This window comes from Chiloscyllium plagiosum, unplaced genomic scaffold (genome assembly GCF_037043375.1).
Source record: "Chiloscyllium plagiosum isolate Xiang-an unplaced genomic scaffold, Cpla_swu_hap1 HiC_scaffold_6, whole genome shotgun sequence".
Classification (NCBI taxonomy): domain Eukaryota; kingdom Metazoa; phylum Chordata; class Chondrichthyes; order Orectolobiformes; family Hemiscylliidae; genus Chiloscyllium; species Chiloscyllium plagiosum.
The window spans coordinates 15,981,308-16,005,737 of NW_028270144.1; the positions used below are offsets into that span (position 1 = coordinate 15,981,308).

At 44.7% G+C, this 24,430-nt stretch overlaps 1 protein-coding gene across 1 annotated transcript; it reads left to right on the top strand.

Moving 5' to 3' along the window:
- The first annotated feature begins 4,757 nt into the window (after positions 1 to 4,757).
- Positions 4,758 to 22,934, top strand: rab20 (RAB20, member RAS oncogene family). The gene is made up of 2 exons (XM_087987906.1): positions 4,758 to 5,035; positions 21,748 to 22,934. Exons 1-2 carry the CDS (start codon positions 4,864 to 4,866, stop codon positions 22,257 to 22,259), a joined length of 684 nt encoding a protein of 227 aa, XP_087844032.1. The 5' UTR covers positions 4,758 to 4,863; the 3' UTR covers positions 22,260 to 22,934.
- Positions 22,935 to 24,430: the final 1,496 nt, after the last annotated feature.

Consider the following 24,430-nt stretch of genomic DNA (forward strand, 5'->3'; position numbering starts at 1 on the left):
CTTGCTAACAGTTGAGTCGAGTCGATTTAGTTTCCATGACAGAGACTTAACAAACAATCAAGGTATTTTTCAATGTATAATTTCAGTTACATTAGGACAGCACGGTGGCTCAGTGGTTAGCACTGCTGCCTCACAGTACCAGGGTCCCAGGTTTGATTCCAGCCATGGGTGGCTGTGTGGAGTTTGCACCTTCTCCCCATGTCTGCGTGGGTTTCCTCTGGGTGCTTCGGTTTCCTTCCACAACTTCAAAGATGTGCAGGTCAGGTGAATTGGCTATGCTAAAATTGCCCATAGTGTTAGGTGCATTAGCCAGAGGGAAATGGGACTGGGTGGGTTACTCTTTGGAGGGTCGGTGTGGACTTGTTGGGCCGAAGGGCCTGTTTCTACACTGTAGGGAATCTAATCACACTGTAAACTTCTGCTATAAATTCTGTGTCTTACAATTGTGTTCTCCACAACCACCTAATGGAGCAGTGCTCCAAAAGCTAGTGATTCCAATTAAACATGTTGGACTATAACCTGGTGTTGTGTGATTTTTAACTCATCGAGGAGAAAGTGAGGACTGCAGATGCTGTAGATCAGAGCTGATAATGTGTTGCTGGAAAAGCGTAGCAGGTCAGGCAGCATCCAAGGAGCAGGAGAATCGACGTTTCGGGCACGAAACGTCGATTCTCCTGCTCCTTGGATGCTGCCTGACCTGCTGCGCTTTTCCAGCAACACATTATCAGCTCTGAATTTTAACTCAGAAAGGAAGGAGCTCTGCTAGCCCGAAAACTTGGGAGATTGAGCAGTTTAAAGTGACAGGGAGGAGAGGAGTGGTGGGGGAATTTGAAAAGTAAGACAAGGAATTTAAAGTCACAACACAACGGGTAATAACTGGACAACACTGAAAATGTTGAATTAAAAAAGCCTCCTCTCTGATCAAAATGGGCAGAGGACAAAAGGAAAGTCAAATATTTTTGCAAGAAGGTACAGAAATCCATGTGATACAAATCACAAACACATTGTTTACTGAGCTGGGTCAAGCAAATACTCACAGATAAAATCTCTGCTTTCTTTGTAGTGGAATTAGCTGCATAGAGGTCACAGATCAATAAACCATGTCTAATGGTAACCCTTTATCACAGCAGTAAACGAGAGGCCAGCAGATTGAACAATGATCTACTTGAGAGGTAGACAATGAATTGCAGCAGTTCCAGGGTGCAGTGATTCCTTCACTATCAACTTTGAAATAGTGTGGTGCTCCCTCAGTAATCACCATCTGACAGTGCAGCATGCCTTCAGTACTGTCCCATTGACAGTGCAGTACTCCTGCAAAGACCCTAATTGTAATATTTATTCTATCTTGGGAAGAGTGTATTGCCTTGAAATGGTGGGATTGTGCCACCTGCTTGAAAAGCCCAGAATTGGTCAAAGTTTAATCATTTCAATCATTAGATTAGATTCCCTACAATGTGGAAACAGGCCTTTTGGCCCAACAAGTCCACAAGGACCCTCCAAAGAGGAATCCACCCAGACCCATCTCCCTCTGACTAATGCATCTAACACTATGGGCAATTTAGCATGGCCAATTCACCTGCCCTGCACATCTTTGGACTATGGGAGGAAACCGGAGCACCCGGAGGAAACCCACACTGACACAGGAAAAATATGCATGGGTGGCATGGTGGCTCAGTGGTTAGCACTGCTGCCTCACAGCACCAGGGACCCAAGTTTGATTCCAGCCTCAGGCGATTTGTCTATGTGGAGTTTGCACATTCTCCCTGTGTCTGTTTCCACTCAAAATCCAAAGGTGTGCAGGACAGGTGAACTGGCAATGCTAAATTGCCCATAGTTTTAGGCGCATTAGTCAGAGGGAAATGAGTCTGAATGAGTTGATCTTCAGAGAGTTGTTCAGAGGCGTGGACTTGTTGGCCCGAAGGGCCTGTTTCCACACTGTAGGGGTATCTAATCTAATCTAATCCAATCCACTCAGACAGTCACCTGAGGTGGGAATCAAACCCAAGTCCCTAGCATTCTGAGGCAGCAGTGCTAACCACTGAGCCACCATACCACTCATTGTCAAAATAAAATTAGAAGTTGCTCTACTTTGGCTGAGAGCATCAGTCAACCATCTCAGCTCCTTTTCAAATAAAAGACAGAATTCTGCAGCATATTTTACATCTTTCAGCTTCCCAAAACATTCACAGGTAATGCAGTGCTTTTGAAATGTTTGCACAGTTACACAGGACTTGCAGCAGAAATTGATCATTTGGGATAAGTGGTCCTTGTTAGTTTCTGACATGAGTCTCCTCTTATCCATCTTCATCTCATCCTGTCAGCATCCTTCTCATCCTTTGTTCCTGCCTATTTTCATATCCAGAATTTTGCCCACAATTGAGCATTTCTTTTTTCTCCCCATCACCAAATCACCAGTGGGGCTGTTTTGCATTTATTAACCACCACTAGTAAATTGCCAGGGTTTACCAATTGACCACCTCTCCCTAAATTGTCTCTGTTCATCCGGCTACCCCTTAAATACTATTCACTTGAACCACTCAGTTTTGTGATAGGCCGTGTATTCTCGCCACTCTTTAGATATAAATGTTTCTTTCCCCCCTCTGAACTCTCCGTTGGATTTACTGTATTACTATCTTCTTTTCCAACGCTCGAATTCTAAACTCTCCCACAAGTGGGAGGATTCGAAACGGGATAACCAATGCTGTTTCAGAAATGTAAATATCATGTGTGGTCAAACCTTGCTGGACTGGATTCATTGAGGGGCTCAGTCACAGGTCTCAAACCCCCAGGATCAGTGCACACACCCACCTGAGCTGACACAACATATCGATAAACCCGAAAAAGGAATCTTGCCGCTCTGACCAAGACTGGGCACATACGTAACTCCGGCTCACACAGCCGACTCTTCGATAGTCTGTGCCAACGCTGGGCATTTACAAAGGTCTTTTATTTGTTTTTTTTTTGGTGGGTGGTGGGGTCTGAATTGATACCGAGCCGCCTTTGTATTTTATGAGGCACTATCGCAATGATCCCCTTCCTTTCGCCCCAAGCCAATCCCCAAAAGTACAAGTGGCCCCCACTAGCTCCTGTCTACAGATGGATTGAATTATCGAAATATTATCCTTTGCTAATATTTTGTTCAATCACCGCCACTGAGAAGCAGGAAAGCCTACACCAAATGTAAACAATAACAATTTATGTCTTTAATCTGGGTATATTTTTGTGATAAACTGGGATGTCTCAAAGGTTGAGAGAGAAGGCATTTCTGAGTTCACAGAGCGGACATTCCCGCGGGGGTAGGGTTGGGGGGGTTTGGGGACTGTCCGGGGGGAGGGGCTGGTGAGTGAGTGGGAGATTGTCCGGGGGGAGGGGCTGGTGAGTGGGTGGGAGATTGTCTGGGGGAAGGGGCTGGTGAGCGGGTGGGAGATTGTCCGGGGGAAGGGGCTGGTGAGTGGGTGGGAGATTGTCCGGGGGGAGGGGCTGGTGAGTGGGTGGGAGATTGTCTGGGAGGGGGTGGTAAGTGGGTGGGAGATTGTCCTGGGGGGGGTGGTTGGGAGATTGTCCTGAGGGTGGGTGATTATCCTGGGAGGGGCTGGTGGTGAGTGGGTGGGAGATTGTCCTGGGAGGGGCTGGTGAGTGGGTGGGAGATTGTCCGGGGGAGGGTGGTGAATGGGTGAGAGATTGTCGGGGGGGGGGGGGGGGGATGGAGAGTGAGTGGGAGATTGTCGGGGGGGGGGGGGGAATGGAGAGTGGGTGGGACATTGTCCTGGGGTGGGTGGTGAGTGGGTGGGAGATTGACCTGGGATTGGGGTGGTGAGTTAGTGGGAGATTGGCCGTGGGTGGGAGATTGTCCTGGTGAAGGGAGGGGGTGGTGAGTGGGTGGGTGATTGTCCTGGTGAAGGGAGGGGGTGGTGAGTGGGTGGGTAATTGTCCTGGTGAAGGGAGGGGGTGGTGAGAGGGTGGGAGATTGTCCTGGTGAAGGGAGGGGGTGGTGAGTGGGTGGGAGATTGTCCTGGTGAAGGGAGGGGGTGGTGAGTGGGTGGGTGATTGTCCTGGTGAAGGGAGGGGGTGGTGAGTGGGTGGGAGATTGTCCTGGTGAAGGGAGGGGGTGGTGAGTGGGTGGGTGATTGTCCTGGTGAAGGGAGGGGGTGGTGAGTGGGTGGGAGATTGTCCTGGTGAAGGGAGGGGGTGGTGAGTGGGTGGGTGATTGTCCTGGTGAAGGGAGGGGGTGGTGAGTGGGTGGGAGATTGTCCTGGTGAAGGGAGGGGGTGGTGAGTGGTTGGGTGATTGTCCTGGTGGAGGGATGCGGGAGGGTTCCCGTGGGGCATGTGTGGTGGGTTTGGGGGAGTTACGGGAGGGATCCTGGCTTTGTGTGTGGGTTGGGGTTGGGGGGGGGGGGCAGGTGAGGGGAGTGGGCCGGTGTTGGGGGTGGAGAGGTTTCAGAGTCGGGTGGTAGTGGTGAATGGTTGGGAGATGACCTGGGTGTTGGGGGTGGGGAGGGGAGGGAGGGTCCGTGTGTGTCAGTGTTGAGGGGTGGAGGGTTATTGGGGGGGGGGGGGGAAGAATTACGGGAGGGGTTGGGGTATGTGGTGGGGGGGAGGTTTCCCGGGAGATGGGGGATGTTGGGTTTGAGGGGAGTTGTGGGGTGCTTTTGGAGGGGGAGTTGGGGGTGGAGCTGGTGGCTACTTGGGGGTGCGAGTTCCTGGGGGGGGGGAGAGTGATGCCGGGATCCGCCCCTGGGGGCGGGGAGTCTCCGCCTGTTTCCGTTTGGATCACAGGGAAAGTTTCAGGAAGAGTGCAGAGAACAGCAAGGTCTGAGTGAGTGAGTGCGGTTGGCCCGGTACAGCGGCGGTCGGAGCCAGGATGATGAAGCCCGATGTGAAGGTGGTGATTCTGGGTGATATGAACGTGGGGAAGACCTCCCTCCTGCACCGGTACACCGAGCGCCGCTTCCAGGAAACACTCAGCACGGTCGGCGGAGCCTTCTTCCTGAAACAGTGGGGGCGGCACAGTGTATCCATCTGGGACACGGCAGGTCAGTCCGTCCGACCGACCCAGAGTCTTCCCCAACCCTCACTAACCCTTAGCCCCCCCTCCTGAAAAAGTGTGTCCATCTGGGACTTGGCAAGTCAGTCAGTCCGCCCCAGAGTCTGCACCTACCCACACTCACTATTCCCATGCCCGCCCACCCTCTACTCCATCACTATCCCCCACCCTCTACTCCATCACTATCCCCCACCCTCTACTCCATCACTATCCCCCACCCTCTACTCCCTCACTATCCCCCACTCTCCCTCACTATCCCCCACTCTCCCTCACTATCCCCCACTCTCCCTCACTATCCCCCTCTCTCCCTCACTATCCCCCTCTCTCCCTCACTATCCCCCACTCTCCCCCACTCTCCCCCACTCTCCCCCACTCTCCCCCACTCTCCCCCACTCTCCCCCACTCTCTCCTAACTACCCCCTCACTATCCCCCACTCCCCAGCCCCTCCTGAAACAGGGTGTCCATCTGGGAGACGGCGGATCAGTGAGTCGGTCCCAAACTGTACTCCCTCCCAGGACAAAGCAAAACTCCAACCTTTACCTTTACCCTTACTGGGGAGAATCCAACCCTGTGTGGTATTGGGAGCGACTAGAGCAGGCGCTTAGTGTTGGTCTTTGAGACCAGTGCAGAGTTAGGAAACATTCAGGACTCACTGAATGAATTGATTCCATCCTACGTGTTTTTATTTGTAGTGTGTTTCTCCTGAGTTTGGCATCACCTTTGGATTCCGTCATTGATTGGACTTCCTGTACCGCTATTGTTTAGCTGCTGCTTCTGGCGAGTACATTTGCAACATTTAAAAGGCATTTGGATGGGTTTATGAACAGGAAGGGTTTGGAGGGATGTGGGCCGGGTGCTGGCAGGTGGGACTAGATTGGGTTGGGATAGCTGTTGGCACGGACGGGTTGGACCGAAGGGTCTGTTTCCGTGTGGTACATCTCTATGACTCCGGACACTGGGATTTGCTCAGTAGGTTACATTCTTACTCTCTGAATTAGCAGGTTGCGTTTGACCCTCTACTTTAGTCCACTCCAGATTTTGGTCTCACCCATGCTGATAACATGGGTTGAGGAGTGCTACACTGTCAGGAGGATACTGAGGATGAGACGTTAAACTAGAGCCCAGCGAAGATGCAATTAATAGGTGTCCTAAATTCATCTATAGGACGTGGATCTCACTGGCTAGGTATTTATTGTCCATTCCCAACTGTCCTACACAAGATGATGAGCCAGTCTCTTGAAATTCTTTATCTAATCTGTTGGATGTAGGTCCACCCACAATGCTCTTAGGGAGGATGTTCCACGATTTTAATGTAGCCACAGTAAATAGAGATGTAGTTCCAAGGCGGGATAGTGTGTGGCCTGAAGGAGATCATGAGGGTAATGATCCCATGCATCAGTCTCACTTGTCTCCCTTGGTACTGGAGGTCACATCTTTTGGAGGTGCTGTTTAAGGAACTTGGTGAATTTCTGCAGTGCAGTGGTATACAATCCCCACACCTTTGATTGACAGGAGTAAGAGCGAATGGTGGCAGTGAAGTGGGCTGCTTTGTTGAAGCTGAGGTTATTTTGGAGCTGTGCATATCCAGCCATGATGTGGAGGTGCCAGCGTTGGACTGGGGTAGGCAACATCAGAAGTCACACAATAGGTTATAGTCCAACAGGTTTATTTGAAATCACAAGCTTCCAGAGCGCTGCTGTTTTGGCAGGTGAACCAGATGGCCTGCTTCCATACTGTAGAGATTCCATGGTTTTTGGAAGGTTAATGAAACTTTAGCTATGATGTGAAGGAGCTAGTGTTGGACTAGTGTAGCTCCTTCCACAGCTACCTGTTGGAGTAGTGCTCCAAAAGCTATTGCTTCCAAATAAACCTGTTGGACTATAACCTGGTGGTGTGTGATTTTTAACTTTAACTGTTAGTGCCACAAGTTGCTGAAATAAAAAAAGTTGGAAGTTACAGTTTAATGAAGTTCTGATAGAATTGGGTCCTGGACCTCAGGAAAAACATGATTAGCTTTGGAGGGGGAGCAGCACAGGTTAATCAAAATGAAACTGGGGCTGCAGGGTTAAATGATAAAGACCCAGACATGCTTTGTTTCCCTTGAGTTTAGAAGATCTAAGAGATGATTCAACTGAGGTGTTTGAAATGATTAAAAGGTTTGAGGCGTTAGAAAGGGAGAAAGTATTTCCTTCTGTGTTGGGAGCCCAAAAAAATGGATATATTCTTAAAGCAGGAGCCAGAATATTGAGAGGCCATATCAGAAAGCACTTCTCTGACAAGAGGGAATGGAAATCTGGAACTTTGCCCATAAAAGCTATCAAGGTCATTTAAAGCTGAGTGGAAGGAGCAATGCACCGAAAGCTTGTGACTTTAAATAAAGCTGTTGGACTATAACCTAGTATCGTGTGAATTCTGACCATATATATGCAAGTGGAGAACATACTATGACTATGCTGACTTATGTCTTGGAGACAGGAGGCAAGTTGCCACCGAATTCCTAGCATCTGACCTGCTCTTGTAGCCACAGTATTTATACGGCTGATGCAGTTCAGTTTCTGGTCAATGGTTAACATCCAACTCCCCCATCCATTCTGTTCATAGTGGGGGAGTCAGCAAGGTTAATGCCAAGAGAAACTGGGAGATGGTTATCACCTGGCACTTGTGGCTTAACAGTTCCTTGCTGTTGATCAGTCTAAGCCTGATTGTTGTCCAGGTCTTCAGTAACTGAGGATTTGTGAACGCTGCTCAAATTCTTCAATCATCAGCAAACATGGCCACTCTGACCTTTAGAATGAAGTGAAAGTCATTGAAGCAGCTGAAGATGGTTTGACCTAGGGCCCACTGAGAAACCCCATCAATAATGTTTTGGGATTGAGATGACTGACTTCTGACGAAGGGCTCCTGCCCGAAATGTCGATTTTCCTGCTCCTCGGATGCTGCCTGACCCGCTGTGCTTTTCCAGCACCACTCTAACCTTGACTCTAATCTCCAGCATCTGCAGTCCTCACTTTCGCCCTGACTTCTGAAAACCACAATCACCTTCCTTTGTACTAGGTCTAACCCCAATCAGTGGAGGGTGACCTCCAGATTCCCATTGACTATATTTTTACTGGAATTCCTTGATGCCATACTCCGTCTTGATGTCATATGCAGTCACTCTCAGCTCCTTTCTTCAGTTCCATTGACCAAGTTTAGACCAGGACTGTAATGAGGGAGCTGAGTGGCCCTGGCAGAAACTGTACATCAGTGAGCAGATTATTGCTAAACAAGTGTTGCTCATTGTTACTGTCATCAATGCATTCCATTTCTTTGCTGATGATCAGGAGTAGACTGAGAGGATGATAATTGTCTGAGTTGGATTAGTCCTGCGATTATTTTTGACAATTATATCTAGGCAATTTTCCATATTGTCAGGTAAATGCCAGAGCTGTAGATGTAGGGGAACTGCTTGGGTATGGGAGAAGCAAGTTCTGGAGCACGAGTCTTCAGTATTATTGCTGGAATGTTGTCAGGGCCATAGCCCTTTTGCAGTATCTAATATCAAGAAGTAGCTGAAGATATCACATTGAACTAATCTGATTAGTGGTATATGTAATGCTGGGGATTATAGGAGGTGACCAAAAAGGATTATCCACTTGATACTTCTGGCTGAAGGTGGTTGGAAATGTTTCAGCCTTGCCTTTGCACTGTTCTGGGTTTCTGTATCTTTGTTGCTGGGAATACTTGTGGAGCACCATCAGCTTTCCTATCAAGTGGTGATCAATGTAGAGGAGACCTGATTAATCAGTTGTGTGGGAGAAAGAGGGATGACAGTTAGGTGGTCATGAGCAGGAGGTTTCCTTGCCCATTGCTGTTCTCTTGATTTAAATTGATGGATAATCAAAAGACATTTGATTGACCAACATCATTCAGAACTGGGTTTGGCAGCAAAGCTTAAATCTGATCCACTGGTTGTGGGTTGGCTCAGGGCTGTGTCTCGCATGCTGCACCTCCTGGTTGGCATGCAAATAGTCTTGTGTTATAGTCGCTAAGGGACTGGTGAAGGTTATGCCTGAAATGTCGACTCTCTTGCTCCTCAAACGCTGCCTGACTTGCTGTGCCTTTTCCAGCGCCACACTTATTGACTATGGCTCTCCAGCATCTGCAGTCCTCACTATCTCCTAGTCTTGTGTTACAAGCTCACCGGGTTGACAGCTAACTTTTTGGTTTGCCTGATACTTCTCCTGGCATTCACTGTTCATCTGCTACAGCTACATCTTTGAGAAGTACCCTCATGAACTTCAATTTCCTTAGTCTCAAAAAAAGGACCAACCAATCTCTGACCTTAACAATGTTGTCCACACTAACTAAGATCCTGCAATAGGAAACCTGCTAATGGGTACACATGATTTGTGACACCTTTTGCAAATGGTTGAGGTGTGCAACAACAATAATAATTTACTTTGTGTCTTTAATACAAAACGTTGCTTCCTAGGCGCATTGTGACACACAATATGGCACTCTGACAAAATATATTAGGTCTGAAAGCTTGTGTTAAAGGGATAGATTTTCAGGAATGTTTCAAAGACGGAGAGCAAGGCAAAGAGGTTTAGGGAGACTTTTTAAATGAAGGTGTTGCCAGTGTAGATCAGTGCCCATCTTTTATTCGTTCCAGTCTCATGTTTAGTAGAATACTGTACACTACAACATGCCTTCACTATACAGGATTTTAATTCAATTACCAGAGGTTAGTGACTTATTTGCACCCCCTCTAACCTCTTCCAGCTGCACAATCCGTTGTGAATATTTGCTTGAGTCAGTTCCATAAGCTTCTTGCAGATAATTTTTGCCACTCCCTATTCTTTACACATACTTTCAAAAATGTTTGGCTTCTTGAATTGTTTTGATTTATTGTCACGTGTACCTACGTATAGTGAAAAGCTTTGTTTACAAGCAGTTCGGGCCGATCATGGGAAGCAAGAATCTTTTAAATCAGAAATTTTTAATGTAATTCCATGCTTCTTGCCCATTTCAAAATTCTATTCCCTGTTTTCAAATCCCTCTCTATGCTTGTCCTCTTTACTTTTATGGAGAAAGTGAGGTCTGCAGATGCTGGAGATCAGAGATGGAAATGTGTTGCTGGAAAAGCGCAGCAGGTCAGGCAGCATCTAGGGAACAGGAGAATCGACGTTTCGGGCATTAGCCCTTCTTCAGGAATGAGGGAAGTTGGTCCAGCAGGCTAAGATAAAAGATAGGGAAGAGGGACTTGGGGAGGGGCATCGGAAATGTGATAGGTGGAAAGAGGTCAAGGTGAGGGTGATAGGGCCTCCCCCAAGTCCTTCCTCCCTATCTTTTATCTTAGCCTGCTGGAACTCTCCGCCCCCACCCCAGTCTGACCTATCACCCTCACCTTGACCTCTTTCCACCTATCACATTTCCGACGCCCCTCCCCCAAGTCCCTCCTCCCTATCTTTTATCTTAGCCTGCTGGACCAACTTCCCTCATTCCTGAAGAAGGGCTAATGCCCGAAACGTCGATTCTCCTCTTCCCTAGATGCTGCCTGACCTGCTGCGCTTTTCCAGCAACACATTTCCATCTCTTTACTTTTATCCCTTTCAACCCCAAAACTCTTTGAGATACGTGATCTTCTGCTTCAAACTCTATCCCTAATTGTAATGTTTCTGCTATTGGAGGCTGTGCCACCAGTCCCTAATATCTCTTTGTTACTTGGTGAGAAGTTTTGTTTCATTGCTCCTCATGACAAAACTTGCAATCTTTTCACATACTAGTGGCATTATGCAATACAGATTGGTTGCAAAATGACTTCTGTCAGACTGTGGAATTCTAGACCCGACTCTAATTCTAAATTAATGGCATGATCATTGTTACAGCCTCCATTACTCAGAAATTATAAAGAGATTGATCTAGAAATATAGAAGTAGAAGGCCATTCAGGCCTTCAATCCTGCTTTGCCATTCATTTTGTTCAGAGCTGATCATCCAACTTGAAAACCTGTTCTGGCTTTTCTCCCAGATCCTTTGATCCCTTTAGTCCCAAGTGCTAAATTCAACTCCTGCTTGAAATCAGACAATGTTTTGCTTTGACTGGGTCCTTTGGTCGCAAATGTCACAGACTCGCCACACTCTCGCTGAAGAAAGTTCTCCTTGTTCTCTGTTCTAAATGATATGTCCTGTATCTTTAAACTGTGACCCTGGTTATGAACTCCTGCATCACTGGGGACATCCTTCCTGCTCCTCCTCTGTCTCATTCTGTTTGTGGAAGTTTAAAGGTTTCTATGAGATCCCACTCCTCATTCTTCCAAACTCGAGTGAGTAGAATCCTAATTCTTTCAACCTCTCCTCCTCTGTTAGTCCTGCTATTCCCAGGAATTGAAACAGAGCAATCTATTATTTGTCTTTCCGATAGCTGCGATGTCCATTTTGCTGTGCTGACTCAGCAGATCATTGGTTAATGTAGAAGCAAGCTGTTCAGCCCATCAGGTTCATACCATTCTTTATGCTCCGTTTAAACTTCCTCTCATTCTAATTTATCTTTATTTGTCACAATATTCTTTTGTTTGTTTCTTTTCTCTCATACGTTCCCTTAAAAACATCTAATTTACCTCTATTTGTAGTTCCATGTTCTCACCACTCTTTACCTAAAGACATTTGTTCTGAATTCTTTTATTTTTGTGTAATTCTGAATAATGTTATATTTATGTCTGCTGGTTTTGGACTCCCCACTTGTGGCTGCACCTTGCATCTATCCTATAAAACTCCTTCATCATCTTAAAAGTCTATAACATGTCATTCGTCAAACTCTGCTTATCTGAAGAAAAGTCCCAAACTGTTCAATCCCCACAGTGTAGAATCAGGCCATTTGGCCCATCCAGACCCCCCCCAACCCTTTAAACCTGCATTCCCGGTGGTTAATCCATCTAACCTACACATCCCTGAATACTGCGTAACCTAGTATGGCCAATTCACCTAAACTGCACATCTTTGGACTGCAGGTGGAAACTGGAACACCCAGAGGAAACTTGCACAGACATTGGGAGAATGTGCAAATTCCACACGTACATTTTGTCCAAGAGTGGAATCGAGCCCGGGTCCCCAGTGCTGTGAGGCAGTCATGCTAACCACTGAGCTACCATACCTTCCCCAATTTTATGTGGTTAAGTTAGAAGTTCAGTTCTGATATCACCATTGTCCCCCGGTTTAGCATGGCTCACTCCACTGTCAGATACTGTATGAAACTCTTTTTTTGTTTTATGCAACAGCCAATGTTGAACCATTGTTATCAAGTCAGGGTCAGGGTTGGGTAGAGCTGCAAATACTGAAATGGCTGTTCAAGAACTCTCGTTATTAAATCCAACCCTGTCAGTGAAACCTGAATCACAGCAAGGAACAGAGCTGGTGTTGCAAACAAATTCTACATGTTATGGACCAAATCAAATCCCATCAAAATCTGTTAAGAAGCTAGCCTAGACTTTAACGTTTTCTTATTTAAAGGCAAGTGCCAGGTGTTGCATTCCAGCTAAAATTTGATTGGCCAAACTACCATCTCGAAGCAAAACACACTTTATTCATATAGTTAAAAAAAACAAAAGAAAGCATTAGAATGACTTAACTCTCTTGGAAAACTTAACAATAATAGATTATTTAATGACTAAACAGTAACTGTTCCAATAGATTAGCATCCCATAGACACACCCTTGGCAAAGGCAAATTCAGTAAAATAGAATGTCTCACATGCAATTCTAGAAGTAGGAAGAGAACCCCAGCTTTTATCTAGAACACCGAGAGAGCAATAAGAGCTTCCACATCCAGCACCATGACCCCAGCAACTGCTGAAAGCTAAAACTGAAAAAAATCTTGGTTCAGTGGGTGACACCACCCATTCAGGCTGCTTCTATTCCAAATTTTTTTTAAAACCCTCGGCCTCAAAGTTGTTTACTGTATGGGCTTTGACCAGATAGCTGAGCACCTCTGTCTCAACCTTTCTTCATTTTATAAAAAAAAAGACAAAATACATCTCAAAGCCATGGTATAGTAATGTGTATACATGTATAGTGCTTAATTTAGTTGTTTCTAGATAAACAGATGTCTGTGAAGTGAATAGTGATCCAGATCATGTAAAACCAATGATTTAGATTGGCTGAGTGTATTGGCTGAGTTTTTCTGGTTTTGATTTTATTCACATTCCCATTCCATTGTCTTGAATGTAGGAATAGAAGGAGCCCATTCATCCCCTCGAGGTTGTTACAGCCCTATTCTATTAAATCATGGCTGATTTGAATTCCAATTCCATTTGCCCTTTATCTAGTAATATCTTTACCCCAAAAAATTTGACAGCAGCTTTGGAAGCTCTGAGTTTTGCTCCCATCAGGAGCTTTGAATGTCCATTCCGCTTAGTGTGAGGATCTTCCTGAAATTATCCCTGATGATGATTAATGTTCAGGAAATGCTACTTGTTTGAGGATTCCAGTAGAGAAATTAACTCTCTATTAACTTTATCACAGCCCAATCTAGGCTAACGCTGCAGAATAGTTGTGTTTGTGGGATTTTACTGTGTGCAGGTTGCTGTATTTGCTTATATACTTTTAGGAGTTTCAAGGTATGATAGGAATGCAAGTTATTTTCCCTTTTTGCATAAAGAAAAGCATATTCTGGCTCTTGTTAGGGAATCACTGATTTTGATAAGGTTTGATAATACAATGTTGGAGGTAGCGAGCTACTGAAGATTCACAGTCCCAGTGAAAACCTGATTTTTTTTCAATACTTTTCCTCCAGTAGGAAGATATGTTAACAGCCTGAGACGAAGTGGGGTGAGAGGAGACTAAACACCAGCCTGAATCAGTTGGGCTGAATGGCCTGTTTCCATATTGTCAATACCAGAGAGCAGAATAATTTCTTATGCTTATAGTTGGATAAGTTCCAAGTAAATTCCAGTTGCACTGTTTGTAACCCCAGAATTCGCTGTTATAACAATGAGGATTATGTCTGATGAATTGAAGGCTTTACCTGAGAAGCATTACTAATAAGTTTCAGTTTCTTATCGAGAGCTTCTGAAGCTCACTATTGTTCAAATGCAACTTGCAATAATGCATATTTTGTGCAATCTCTGTCCATTAGCTTGAGGATTGTGAAACACATTTAAGCTTTTATTTTGAGTCATGAATACCATGTTGATTGTGCAATGTTCCTGGCTGTTTTGAGGCTGTGTGGTTGCAGTTTATTTTTAATGCTGTCTTTGTTCAATTAAGGGTCACAAGACTGTGGTGGTCCAATCTAGCGAAGATTGTCAGCAGTGTGTCTGAATGTCTCCAGAAGTTTCTGATCACTACATTCCATGTTGTTTGAACTGTGATATTTAATTAACTGCCGAGATTGATTTCTTATCACTGTAACCAAAGGTGAAAGCTAATTTTCTTAATGGCGAGAAGCTTGGCAACTGTGGAGAAAGAGATTAAGGGTCCAAGTCCTTAATAAATACTGGGGGCAACTTAAAAAAAAAGTGCAGTTTAAGGTCGGCACAGTGGCCCAGTGGTTAGCACTACTGCCTCACAGGCGACTGACTGTGTGGAGTAGCCACGTTCTTCCTGTGGCTGTGTGGGTTTCCTCTGGGTGCTCTGGTTTCCTCCTACAGTCTAAAACTGTGCAGATTAGGTGGATTGGCCATGCTGAGTGGCCAATAGTGTTCGGGGATATGCAAGCAAGGTAGATTAGCCATGAGGAATGCAGGGTCCTAGGGGTAGGGTAAGGGGGTGGATCTGGGTGCAATGCTCTTTGGAGGTTTGATGTGGACTCAATGGGCTGAATGGCCTGCTTCCGCACGGTAGGGATCCTATGATTCTTAAAAGGTTAATGGAATTTTGGTTGCTTGTGCTCCAGGTTGTTGAAATAAAAACGGGTGCAAGTTACAGTTTAATAAAATTCTGATTGAATTGGGTCCTGGACTTCAGGAAAGATGTGGTTAGCTTTGGAAGAGGAGAAGCAACGGTTTAATCAAAATTATACTGGGGCTGTAGGGTTAAATGATAAGGACCCAGACCTGACTTGTTCCCCTCAAGTTTAGAAGATCTAAGTGTTGATTTAATTGAGGTGTTTGAAATGATTAAAAGATATCGGGTGTTAGAAAGGGAGAAAGTATTTCCTTCTGTGTTGGGAGCCCTAAACAAGAGGACAAAATCTTAGTGAGAGCCAGCACATTAAAGGGCCTTACCAGAATTCTGTTGCAAGATTACTAAGGCACTTCTCTGACAATGTTCTATTCTCCTTCCTATAGGAAGGATGTTGTGAAACTTGAAAGAGTTAAGAAAAGATTTACAAGGCTGTTGCCAAGGTTGTGGATTAGTGGTGCTCGAAAAGCACAGCAGTTGAGGCAGCATCCGATGAGCAGTAAAATCGATGTTTCGGGCAAAAGCCCTTCATCAGGAATACAGGCAGAGTGCCTGCAGGGTAGAGAAATAAATGAGAGGAGGGAGGGGTTGGAAGATTTGAGTTATAGGGAGAGGTTGAATTGGCTGGGGCTGTTTTCCCTGGAGTATTGGAGGCTGAGGGGTGACCTTGTAGAGATTTACAAAATCATGAGGGGCTTGGATAGGATGAATAGACAAAGTCTTTTCCCTGGGGTGGGGGAGTCCAGAGCTAGAGGGCATAGGTTTAGGGTGAGAGGGGAAAGATATAAAAGAGACCTAAGGGGCAACTTTTTCATGCAGAGGGTGGTGTGTGTATGGAGTGAGCTGCCAGAAGATGTGGTGGAGGCTGGTACAATTGTAACATTTAAGAGGCATTTGGATGGGTATATGAATAGGAAGGGTTTGGAGGAATGTGGGCCAGGTGCTGGCAGGTGGGATTAGATTGAATTGGGATATCTGGTCGGCATGGACAGGTTGGACCGAAGGGTCGATTTCCATGCTGTACATCTCTGACTCTGAGGCTTGGGAATCTGTAACTTGTTTTTCCCCTTACAAACTATCAAGGCGAGTGGTCACTTGAAACTGAGATCAATAGATTTTTGTTAGGTAAGGGGAATAAGTGTCAGAGAGCCCAAGGGTTAAGAGACTGATTGTGATCTAGCAGAATGGCAGAACAGGCTGAAGAAACCAAATGGCTTCTCCTGTTCCTGCGGGTTAAACAATACTCATCAGTTTAATATACTGTATGCTTTTGTTTCCCTGATCAAACTGATGCCTTGAACTTCATATTGGCTGATGTTTTGAGTTGATTCTCAAGCTCCATTCTAGCACAGTCTTCAGTTTAACTAAAGGTTGATCACACTGATGTGTTTTATTTGAATCTAGAATTAGTTTTGGTGTGTGATCTATCTCTGTCTTAATTGCTGAGCCCAGTAATAGTTGGAAATTAAATGTGATGAATTTAGAACCCGCTGTTTTAGACACAGGTGAATTAAAAATAGGTGGAACTGGTTTGTTCCTGCCATTGGTTACGATGCTCCTGATGATGTTGGACCCACCAATTCCCATGAACCAATCCGACGCTGATAGTCTCTGTACAATCTGAGGTGAGGTGCGAGGGACTCCCTTAACATCAAGGCCGCATCTGAGCAAGTGTAGCATATGGAGCCGTAGTTAACTGGAGTCCATGGGAAACACAAGGGAAATCTCCCCATTAGGCAGAGTCAAAACTAGCAAAAAAATGAAGGTGGTTGTGGTTGTTGGTCAGTCATCTCAGTTATAGGATATGGCTGCAAGAGTGGAAGTGTCCTAGGTCCAACCATCTTCAGTTGCTTCATCAATAACGACTGGATCTCACAGGTCACTGCATGGGTGATGGTCAAGCTTAGATGGCCACAGCCACAATCTTTGAGCTCATCTTGCACTTGTGGAGCCAAGAGACCACTTTCTTCAAGCGGTTGAGGGTTGTCCAGATTTTCCATGGAGGGTTGAAACCTGCGACATCATCACACAGGTCGGTTACCTAGTTATGGTAGCTGATGTTTGCGGTAACCAGGCAGTGTGCCATTGAGAGACTGAGTTGTCATAATTATTTTCTTATGGAATTTATTGTTCCCCACTCCTTTATTGCCCTTGAGAAGGTGGGGGTGAGCTGCGTTTTTAACCACTGCAGTTTTTTGGTGTACAGACAGCCACAATAACCTTAGGGAGGCAGTTCCAGAGGGTTGACCCAGTGACAGTGAAGGAATGCGGATATATTTCCAAGTCAGGATGGTGAATGGCTTGGAAGGGACTTGCAGCAGATGGTGTTCCCAGTATTGCCTGCTCCATCCTTCTAGATGGAAGTGGCCGTGGGTTTGGAAGATGCTATCAAAGGTGCACAATCTGCAGTACATTTGTAGATAGCTGAAAATGTGTTGCTGGAAAAGCGCAGCAGGTCAGGCAGCATCCAAGGAACAGGAGAATCGACGTTTCAGGCTGTTACTGTGCATCAGTGGTGGTGGGAGTGATTGTTGAAGGTTATAGATAGGGTGATAGTGAAGTGGGCTGGTTTGTTCTTGATTCTTTCAAAGAATTCTTTGTGTAGATTCTTTTGTGTGTTGTTGGAGGTGTACTTATCCAACAATTGGAAGGTGTTCCATCACAGTCCTGACTTACCCCTTCGACATGGGGGAAGAAGACTGGAAGTAGCACTCCAATTAAAACTAGAAAAACAAAATTTGCAGGGGGTGGCGTTTACTCCATTTCAGGGCAAGGTGACTCTTTCGTTTCTGTTTTCAGTTGCATTCCAACACTTGGTATCATTGAGCTTGTGTTTAGGTTATTTGAGAATCTGTTTTAGTTGACCATCTGTAGAGTGGGTTTCACTCGAGGTAAAAGTCTAGTTTTGGTCTAGTGGTAGCGAACAGTAGGGAACAGTTAATCTGCAGTATCTCCAAGAATCCAACTTAGATTTTGTGAAAAAAAAATTCCATCTTGGACTGTGTAGTTAGTCTCCTCATGTGGCTTTCCACCGATGGAAATACTGTAAAACCTCACGATCTGTTATATCTCAAAGCAAACTGCAAAGACAGCTGTCCGGTGCTGAGACTCCCTCCTGTTTCAGACCTCGAGACAGTCAGACATTAATTCCCGGAATCACTGACCTTCATTGGCTGCTGTCCCTTGAGCTTTATTTATCATTTTTGTTCTTGTTTTCACATCTCTCTCTGTTGATTCATCCTTTTCTTGCCTCTGTAACCTCCTGCAGCACTGAAATCTCAGCTTCCCCGAATCCTGGCCTCTGGAGTGTCATGGATTTGAATCACCCAATCATTGGTGGCTTTGCCTTTGGCTTCCTTGGCTGTAAGCTCTGGAAATCTCAGCACCTCTCCTTTAAATGCTCCTTTGAACTTACCTCTGGGACCAAGCCTGCTGTCACATGTCTTAGTTCCACTGCATGTTGGCAGTTTGAAAGTCATTCCTGTGAAGTATCTCGAGCTAATTTATTCTGTGAAATGTCAACAATGCTCTGATGAATGCAGTGGCTGTTCTGCAAATGATCTCTCTGATTCCCATCTTGGAAGGGTCTTGTGCTGTTTACATTTCACAAATCCATCTTCTGTGCATTCTTTCATCTGAATTCCTTTCATTATCTGTGGTTTAGATTCTGCTTTCCCCAGCATTCATTTGGATGTCAATGGAAAGCACTTATGACAGTTTAGCTTTTTTTTCAAAAAGGTGTTTTCAGCTTTCAAATACTCTTTGGCATGTTTACTTTAATGGAAAAGAACAAGTTTTATTTCAGTGTTTTCTGAAATGTCTTTGTTGTTGGACCTTTTGAGCTTTCATCTGGATGAAATTAATGAGGGTAACGTTTGAATTGAGTTCCAAGTGAAAATGATCCTTAAGGTCAATGCAGCTCTCCATCTTTAGCAAACCTCCTGAAAAATATTGGACTAATGCCCAGCTCCTGGGAACAAAGCCAGTGGGCCTGGAGAGTTTGAAAGTAGGTGGTTGTGGAAGTGGTCTTGGTGTGGGCAGGCAGTGACATTTCTTCCAGCTTAGAGAAGTTGCAACACTAATGGGAAGTTTTGTAAAAGCTGACATTTCAAAAGGGGCTCTGATTTTCTGCCAAGTTGTACAAAGGAGAGGTTGACCAGCTTCTAAAGATAAATTCGAGTCTAAATTCTTGCGAAATAGGAAGACTACATTTTGCTGAGGAATTTCATTTAGGAACTTTTAATTTGGAATCTAGCGTCAACTCTTTTATTTCTCAAATGGGAAATCATATATTTAACACATTTTGGGAATGATCTTTGTGTGTCAGCTTGGAAACATTTCCAGACAAAAAGTTCAGGGTATAAGTACCAAGGATAGAATCATTATGGTATAGAAGGTGATTGGGGACAGAGGAAAAGAGACAAATCCAATGAGGTACAGGGCCACTCAGGAAAGACTATCCAACAGATGGATAGAGGTCACAAAAATACTATCTAAGATAAGAAAACAGAACTCTGAGAAAAAGAACTAGTTTAAAAAATCAGTACACAAAGGTCACAATCCAGATGTATGGACCTCATCCCAAACTATCTTGAAAAGTCAAACAAGTTTTTGAATAAATTGAAATTTCCACTTTCTGGTAACAAAAATTTTTTTCATAATTCATTCTAATGCTTTTTTGTGGCTTCTTTTGTAAACATCAACAGCCAAATATTTCGACATCATTTTGCAAAACATTTGCCCTTTTTAACAAAGATTAAAGGTTCGTTGGGTGAGGCAACGAATTGTTTTCGAGCATTCAGTGTTGAAAAAGAAATGAGTATCATTTAATCACTGAGCATACTGGAGACAGCCTGTCTCTCCCTGAGCGTGTTCCTATAAATCATGTTGCACAGCATTTTTGTTCTTGTTTTAAAAAAAAAGAACATTATTGCAACGCATATCTAAATTTCACTTCCAGTGGAATAAATGAGAGGGCCATAGGCACTGCAGCCAATTTCACCGTGCTGTTAATTTCATGGTGATCTGTATGTTCATCCTACGAAGCTACCTGGATCCTTTAACTAAAAATAATCAACTTAACAATTTCAGTTTTGAAATTATTAAATGCTCCTCATCTCCCATCCTGAACTTCATTTTCTTCAGGGAATTGCAGATTTCCATTATGAAGAAGTATTTCCTAACCTCAAAACTGAAGAGCCTGGCTCTGACTTTAAGTTTTTAGACTCTTGTTCCAGATTTGCCTTCCCCTCCAAAAAAATGGAAATAGTTTCTCTCTATTGGACCTATTGAATCTTTTAATTGTCTTCAGCACCTCAGTTAGATCGTCTTAATCTTGGATATACAAGGCAATACAAGCCTAAAGCTGTGTGGGATGATGAATCTTGGTCATTTCACAATTTGATAAAGTAAAAGCCCTGGGTTGGCAGCTACTGAAGGTGTTAACTGGAAATTGTGTGGGGATTTCCAGCAAGCGGTGCCTGTGTCAACAGGCCAGAGTCAGGGGTCATTGGAAGGGGTGGGAGGTTTGGACGGAGGGGTGGGGTTATTGCGTGTGGCTGCAGAGACAGCTCTTCCCAGTCAGAGGAGAAGGGCAGTCTGTGTCCCCATGTGCAGGGGTCAGGCTGCAGGCAGGGGAATAATGGCAGCGGCATGAACACAGCTTCTGGTGTGTGCTATATCTGCTAATTGTCTCCTGCTGGTTTGGGCCTGGATGGTAGAGAAGGAAAAGATTGTGTTTCTATTGCAAGTTTCACAACCTCAGGGTATCCCAGAGCCCTTTACAGCCAATTACAGGGTTTTTACAGATTACATTACAGATTACATTACAGTGTGGAAACAGGCCCTTCGGCCCAACAAGTCCACACCGACCCGCCGAAGCGCAACCCACTCATACCCCTACATCTACCCCTTACCTAACACTACGGGCAATTTAGCATGGTCAATGTTGTTGGAAGTCTATTCCCTTTTGCAATATGGGAAACATGACAGCTTACCTGTACACAAGGTTCCATCAATTGCAATGCAACAAATCAGATCATTTGATGTTGATGTGTGGGATAAAATATTCATGATATCATCTTAAAAATAGTAGCCACAGGTTCTTTTATATACATCAGGCAGGTTCTTGGTTTAATATTTCAGCCAATGGGTTAGTTCAGTTCTCTACCAGCCCAGCTAATATGAATAGGAGGTGGGGGGCATTCAAAGTGTGGAATGAGCCAGCTCTTAGTCTGAGTTGTACAGCACAGAAACTGACCTTTCAATTCAAGCCAACAGATATCCTAAATAAATCTAGTCCCATTTGCCAGTATTTGGCCCATATTTCTCCAAACCCTTCCTATTCATAAACCCATCCAGATGCCTTTTAAATGTTACAATTGTACCAGCCTCCACCACTTCCTCTGGGCAGCTCATTCCCTGCACACGCCACCCTCTGCATGTAAAAGTTGCCCCTTAGGTCTGTTTTACATCTTTCCCCTCTTCCCTTGTACCTATTTCCTCTAGTTCTGGACTCCTCCATTCCCCCCCCCCCCCCCCCCCCACCCCAGGCCCTAACCATGCCCGTGATGATTTTATAAACCTCTATGAGGTCACCCCTCAGCCTCCGACACTCCAGGGAAAACAGCCTCAGCATATTCAGCCTCTCCCAATAGCTCAAGCCCTCCAACCCTGGCAACACCCTTGTAAATCTTTTCTGTACCCTTTCGAGTTTAACATCGTTCTTGTAGCAGGGAGAACAGAATTGAACGCAGTACTCTGAAAGTGGCCTAACCTATGTCCTGTACAGCTCTTCTGACTCTTTGTGTTGGTTTGTCAGGACGGGAGCAGTTTCACGGATTGGGCTCGATGTACTGTCGAGGAGCAGCTGCTGTGATCCTCACTTACGATGTGACGAGCCGTCAGAGTCTGCGGGAACTGGAGGAGCGGTTTCTGACCCTGACTGACACTGCTCAGCCTGACTGCATCTTCGCCGTGGTGGGCAATAAATCTGACCTGACTGATGACTGCGTGGGGACTGATGAAACCCAGGGACCGGTTCCAGCATCTCCTGCTCCCAGAGCAAGCAAACAGGTCTTCAAAGAGGATGCAATTAATCTGTACAAGCAACTCCTTAAGTACAAGATGCTCGATGAAAAGGATTTCCCAGTGGCAGAGAAAATGTGTTTTGAAACCAGTGCTAAGACGGGCTATAATGTCGATCTGCTCTTTGAGACCATTTTTGAACTGGTAATAGCTGGTATTGTGAAGAAGCCAGTGAAATCTCCTGACACTGTGGAGCTGAAACAAAGTACTGATTCCAAATCCAGGACATCGCCCTGCTGTACTTGAGGGAAATGGGTTGAATGTATTTTTTTCCCAGCACCTTCCCTTGGAGGGGAAATCGCACTTTACAATGCAGCGTAACTTCTGAAGGTATGAACTGTGGTCCACGTGCCGTGTGCGCAGAGTGAGATCCGAAAAACCAGTTGCTGATCTTCGCCATTGTTCCTGTTTACAGCAAGTTTAATGCTGTGCCACCACATGCTAGAATAAACAGAAAGCAGAATGCCACCCCCTTAGAGGTTTAATGAGTGCTTGATGTTGCCCACTCTCTGTCCAGCGCAAGTTCACCCACTCAAAGTGGGATCTGTTATAACAATCACTTACTCCATCATTGACTTGTGTGGCAGGTATTAAATAGTCACTGAGCAGTGTTAAAGGTTAATTCGACAGGTAACTGTGAGTGGACTGTTTAGAACTGGTTTGGACAGACTTTAGTATTATTGAGGGGAGCAGGAGAGATTGGACTGTCTCAATCTGCTGTCAAACTGCAATGTGATAGCTCAGCTGGTCATGGACCATTTGATGGATGTTCCTGCTGCACATTAATACTCTTCAATCAGATAGAGACCACGCTGTGATGTGATTTAATGTGACCTTTCCTGATGGATCATAATCAACAATGTTTCTTACAATTTTTTAGAATGTTACGTATGTGAAAATTAAATTAACTTTTGAATTGTTGATTTTGCCCTGTTTGTAGAAATCATCTGGAGTTTGATCGCCAGTTCTCCTGTGTTAAGTTGTACACTTTTCATTTTGAAAATAATTTGCATTCCCTGACTATATATAAAGCACCATTAAATAATTTTCAAATTTCCAAATTTTACACTCCCACTAACTTTTTATTTGTTTCTGCCCCGTCAGTGGTTTCTACTGCCCAAGAAGGCAATTTGGCCAATTGTGTCGCTGCATTGCCCAAAACTCATGCTCAAAACTGGCCATTTCTCAATCAAACCAGGAAAAGTGCCTTTTAATGTGACAAATCCTGAGACACATGAATATTAATTCTATCAGATATGTGTATGTTTATATCTCAATTTAATTACTTAAATATATCCATAAAACAAAGCTAATGTCAATAATTGTGACCATGTAACAATGGATTGCCTTTTTTGAAAGAGAAAACATAACTTGTTGAGTAATAGCATTTAGGGAAGGGGAAGGGAGCCAGCTCTCTTTGCCAGTTCTGAGTGTAAATGTCACTTCAGACACAGCAATGACAACCATGTTGTAATATAGCTACCGTTAGACATAACTGCCTTCTGAAATGACTGAGCAAGTCATTCCATTGTATCAAACCACTGTAGAAAGGGTACAAGAAGAAACAAAATAGACCAGCTGGCATTAAAACGTCACATTCAGACATGACCCTGTAAAGTCTGCTACAGTAATATACTAGGGTCTTGTGCCTAAGTTAGGAGCCTTGACCTTTGACCTTGTTTATGATGGCAATTGTATGGAAGGGGGTCATGTGGTGCAGTGGTAGAGTGCTATACAACATGGAAAAAGACCCTTTGACCCAACTCGTCCATGCTGACCAGATTTCCTAAATTGAACTAGTCCCACTTGCTACATTAGGTCCATGTAGCTGCCCAAATGTCTTTTAAATGTTGTAATTGTACTCACCTCTACCACTTCCCCGGCAGTTCATTCCATATACGCACGACCTTCTGTGTGGAAAACGTGGTCCCTTTGAAAACTTTCCCCTCTCACCTTTAAACCTATGCCCACTAGTTATGTACTCCCCCACCTTTCAATGCTCCTCATGACCTTATAAACCTTTATAAGAATTGAATAAAGATTGGTGCACTTTGTGTCTTCCACTGTGTCTCACAGAAAAAAAATAAATAAACCTTTATAAGTTCATTCCTCAGCTCCTATGCTCCAGGGAAAATAGCCCCAGTCAATCTAATATATCCTTGTAACTCAATTCTTCCAGACTCTGTAGCATCCTGGATTTGAGAGAGGGCTTGTGTGGCACAGTGGTAGTATCTCTACCTCTGGACCAAGAGGCCTCATTCAAGTCCCACCTCCTGAGGTTTCTAATAGCATCTCTGAAACAGGTTCATTAGACAATACGGCTCTGATATAACGTGATAGTCCGTTCTCGTGAGAACTCATATCGTAAGAAAATCGCGCATTTAAAACTAATGAGACTGGAATCGTGTTACAGCCAA

Excerpts from the sequence above, each read along its gene's own strand:
- rab20 (XM_087987906.1), top strand. The coding sequence starts at position 4,864 with ATGATGAAGCCCGATGTGAAGGTGGTGATTCTGGGTGATATGAACGTG. Across the intron at positions 5,036-21,747 it reads ATCCATCTGGGACACGGCAG|GACGGGAGCAGTTTCACGGA; the intron begins GTCAGTCCGTCC and ends TTGGTTTGTCAG.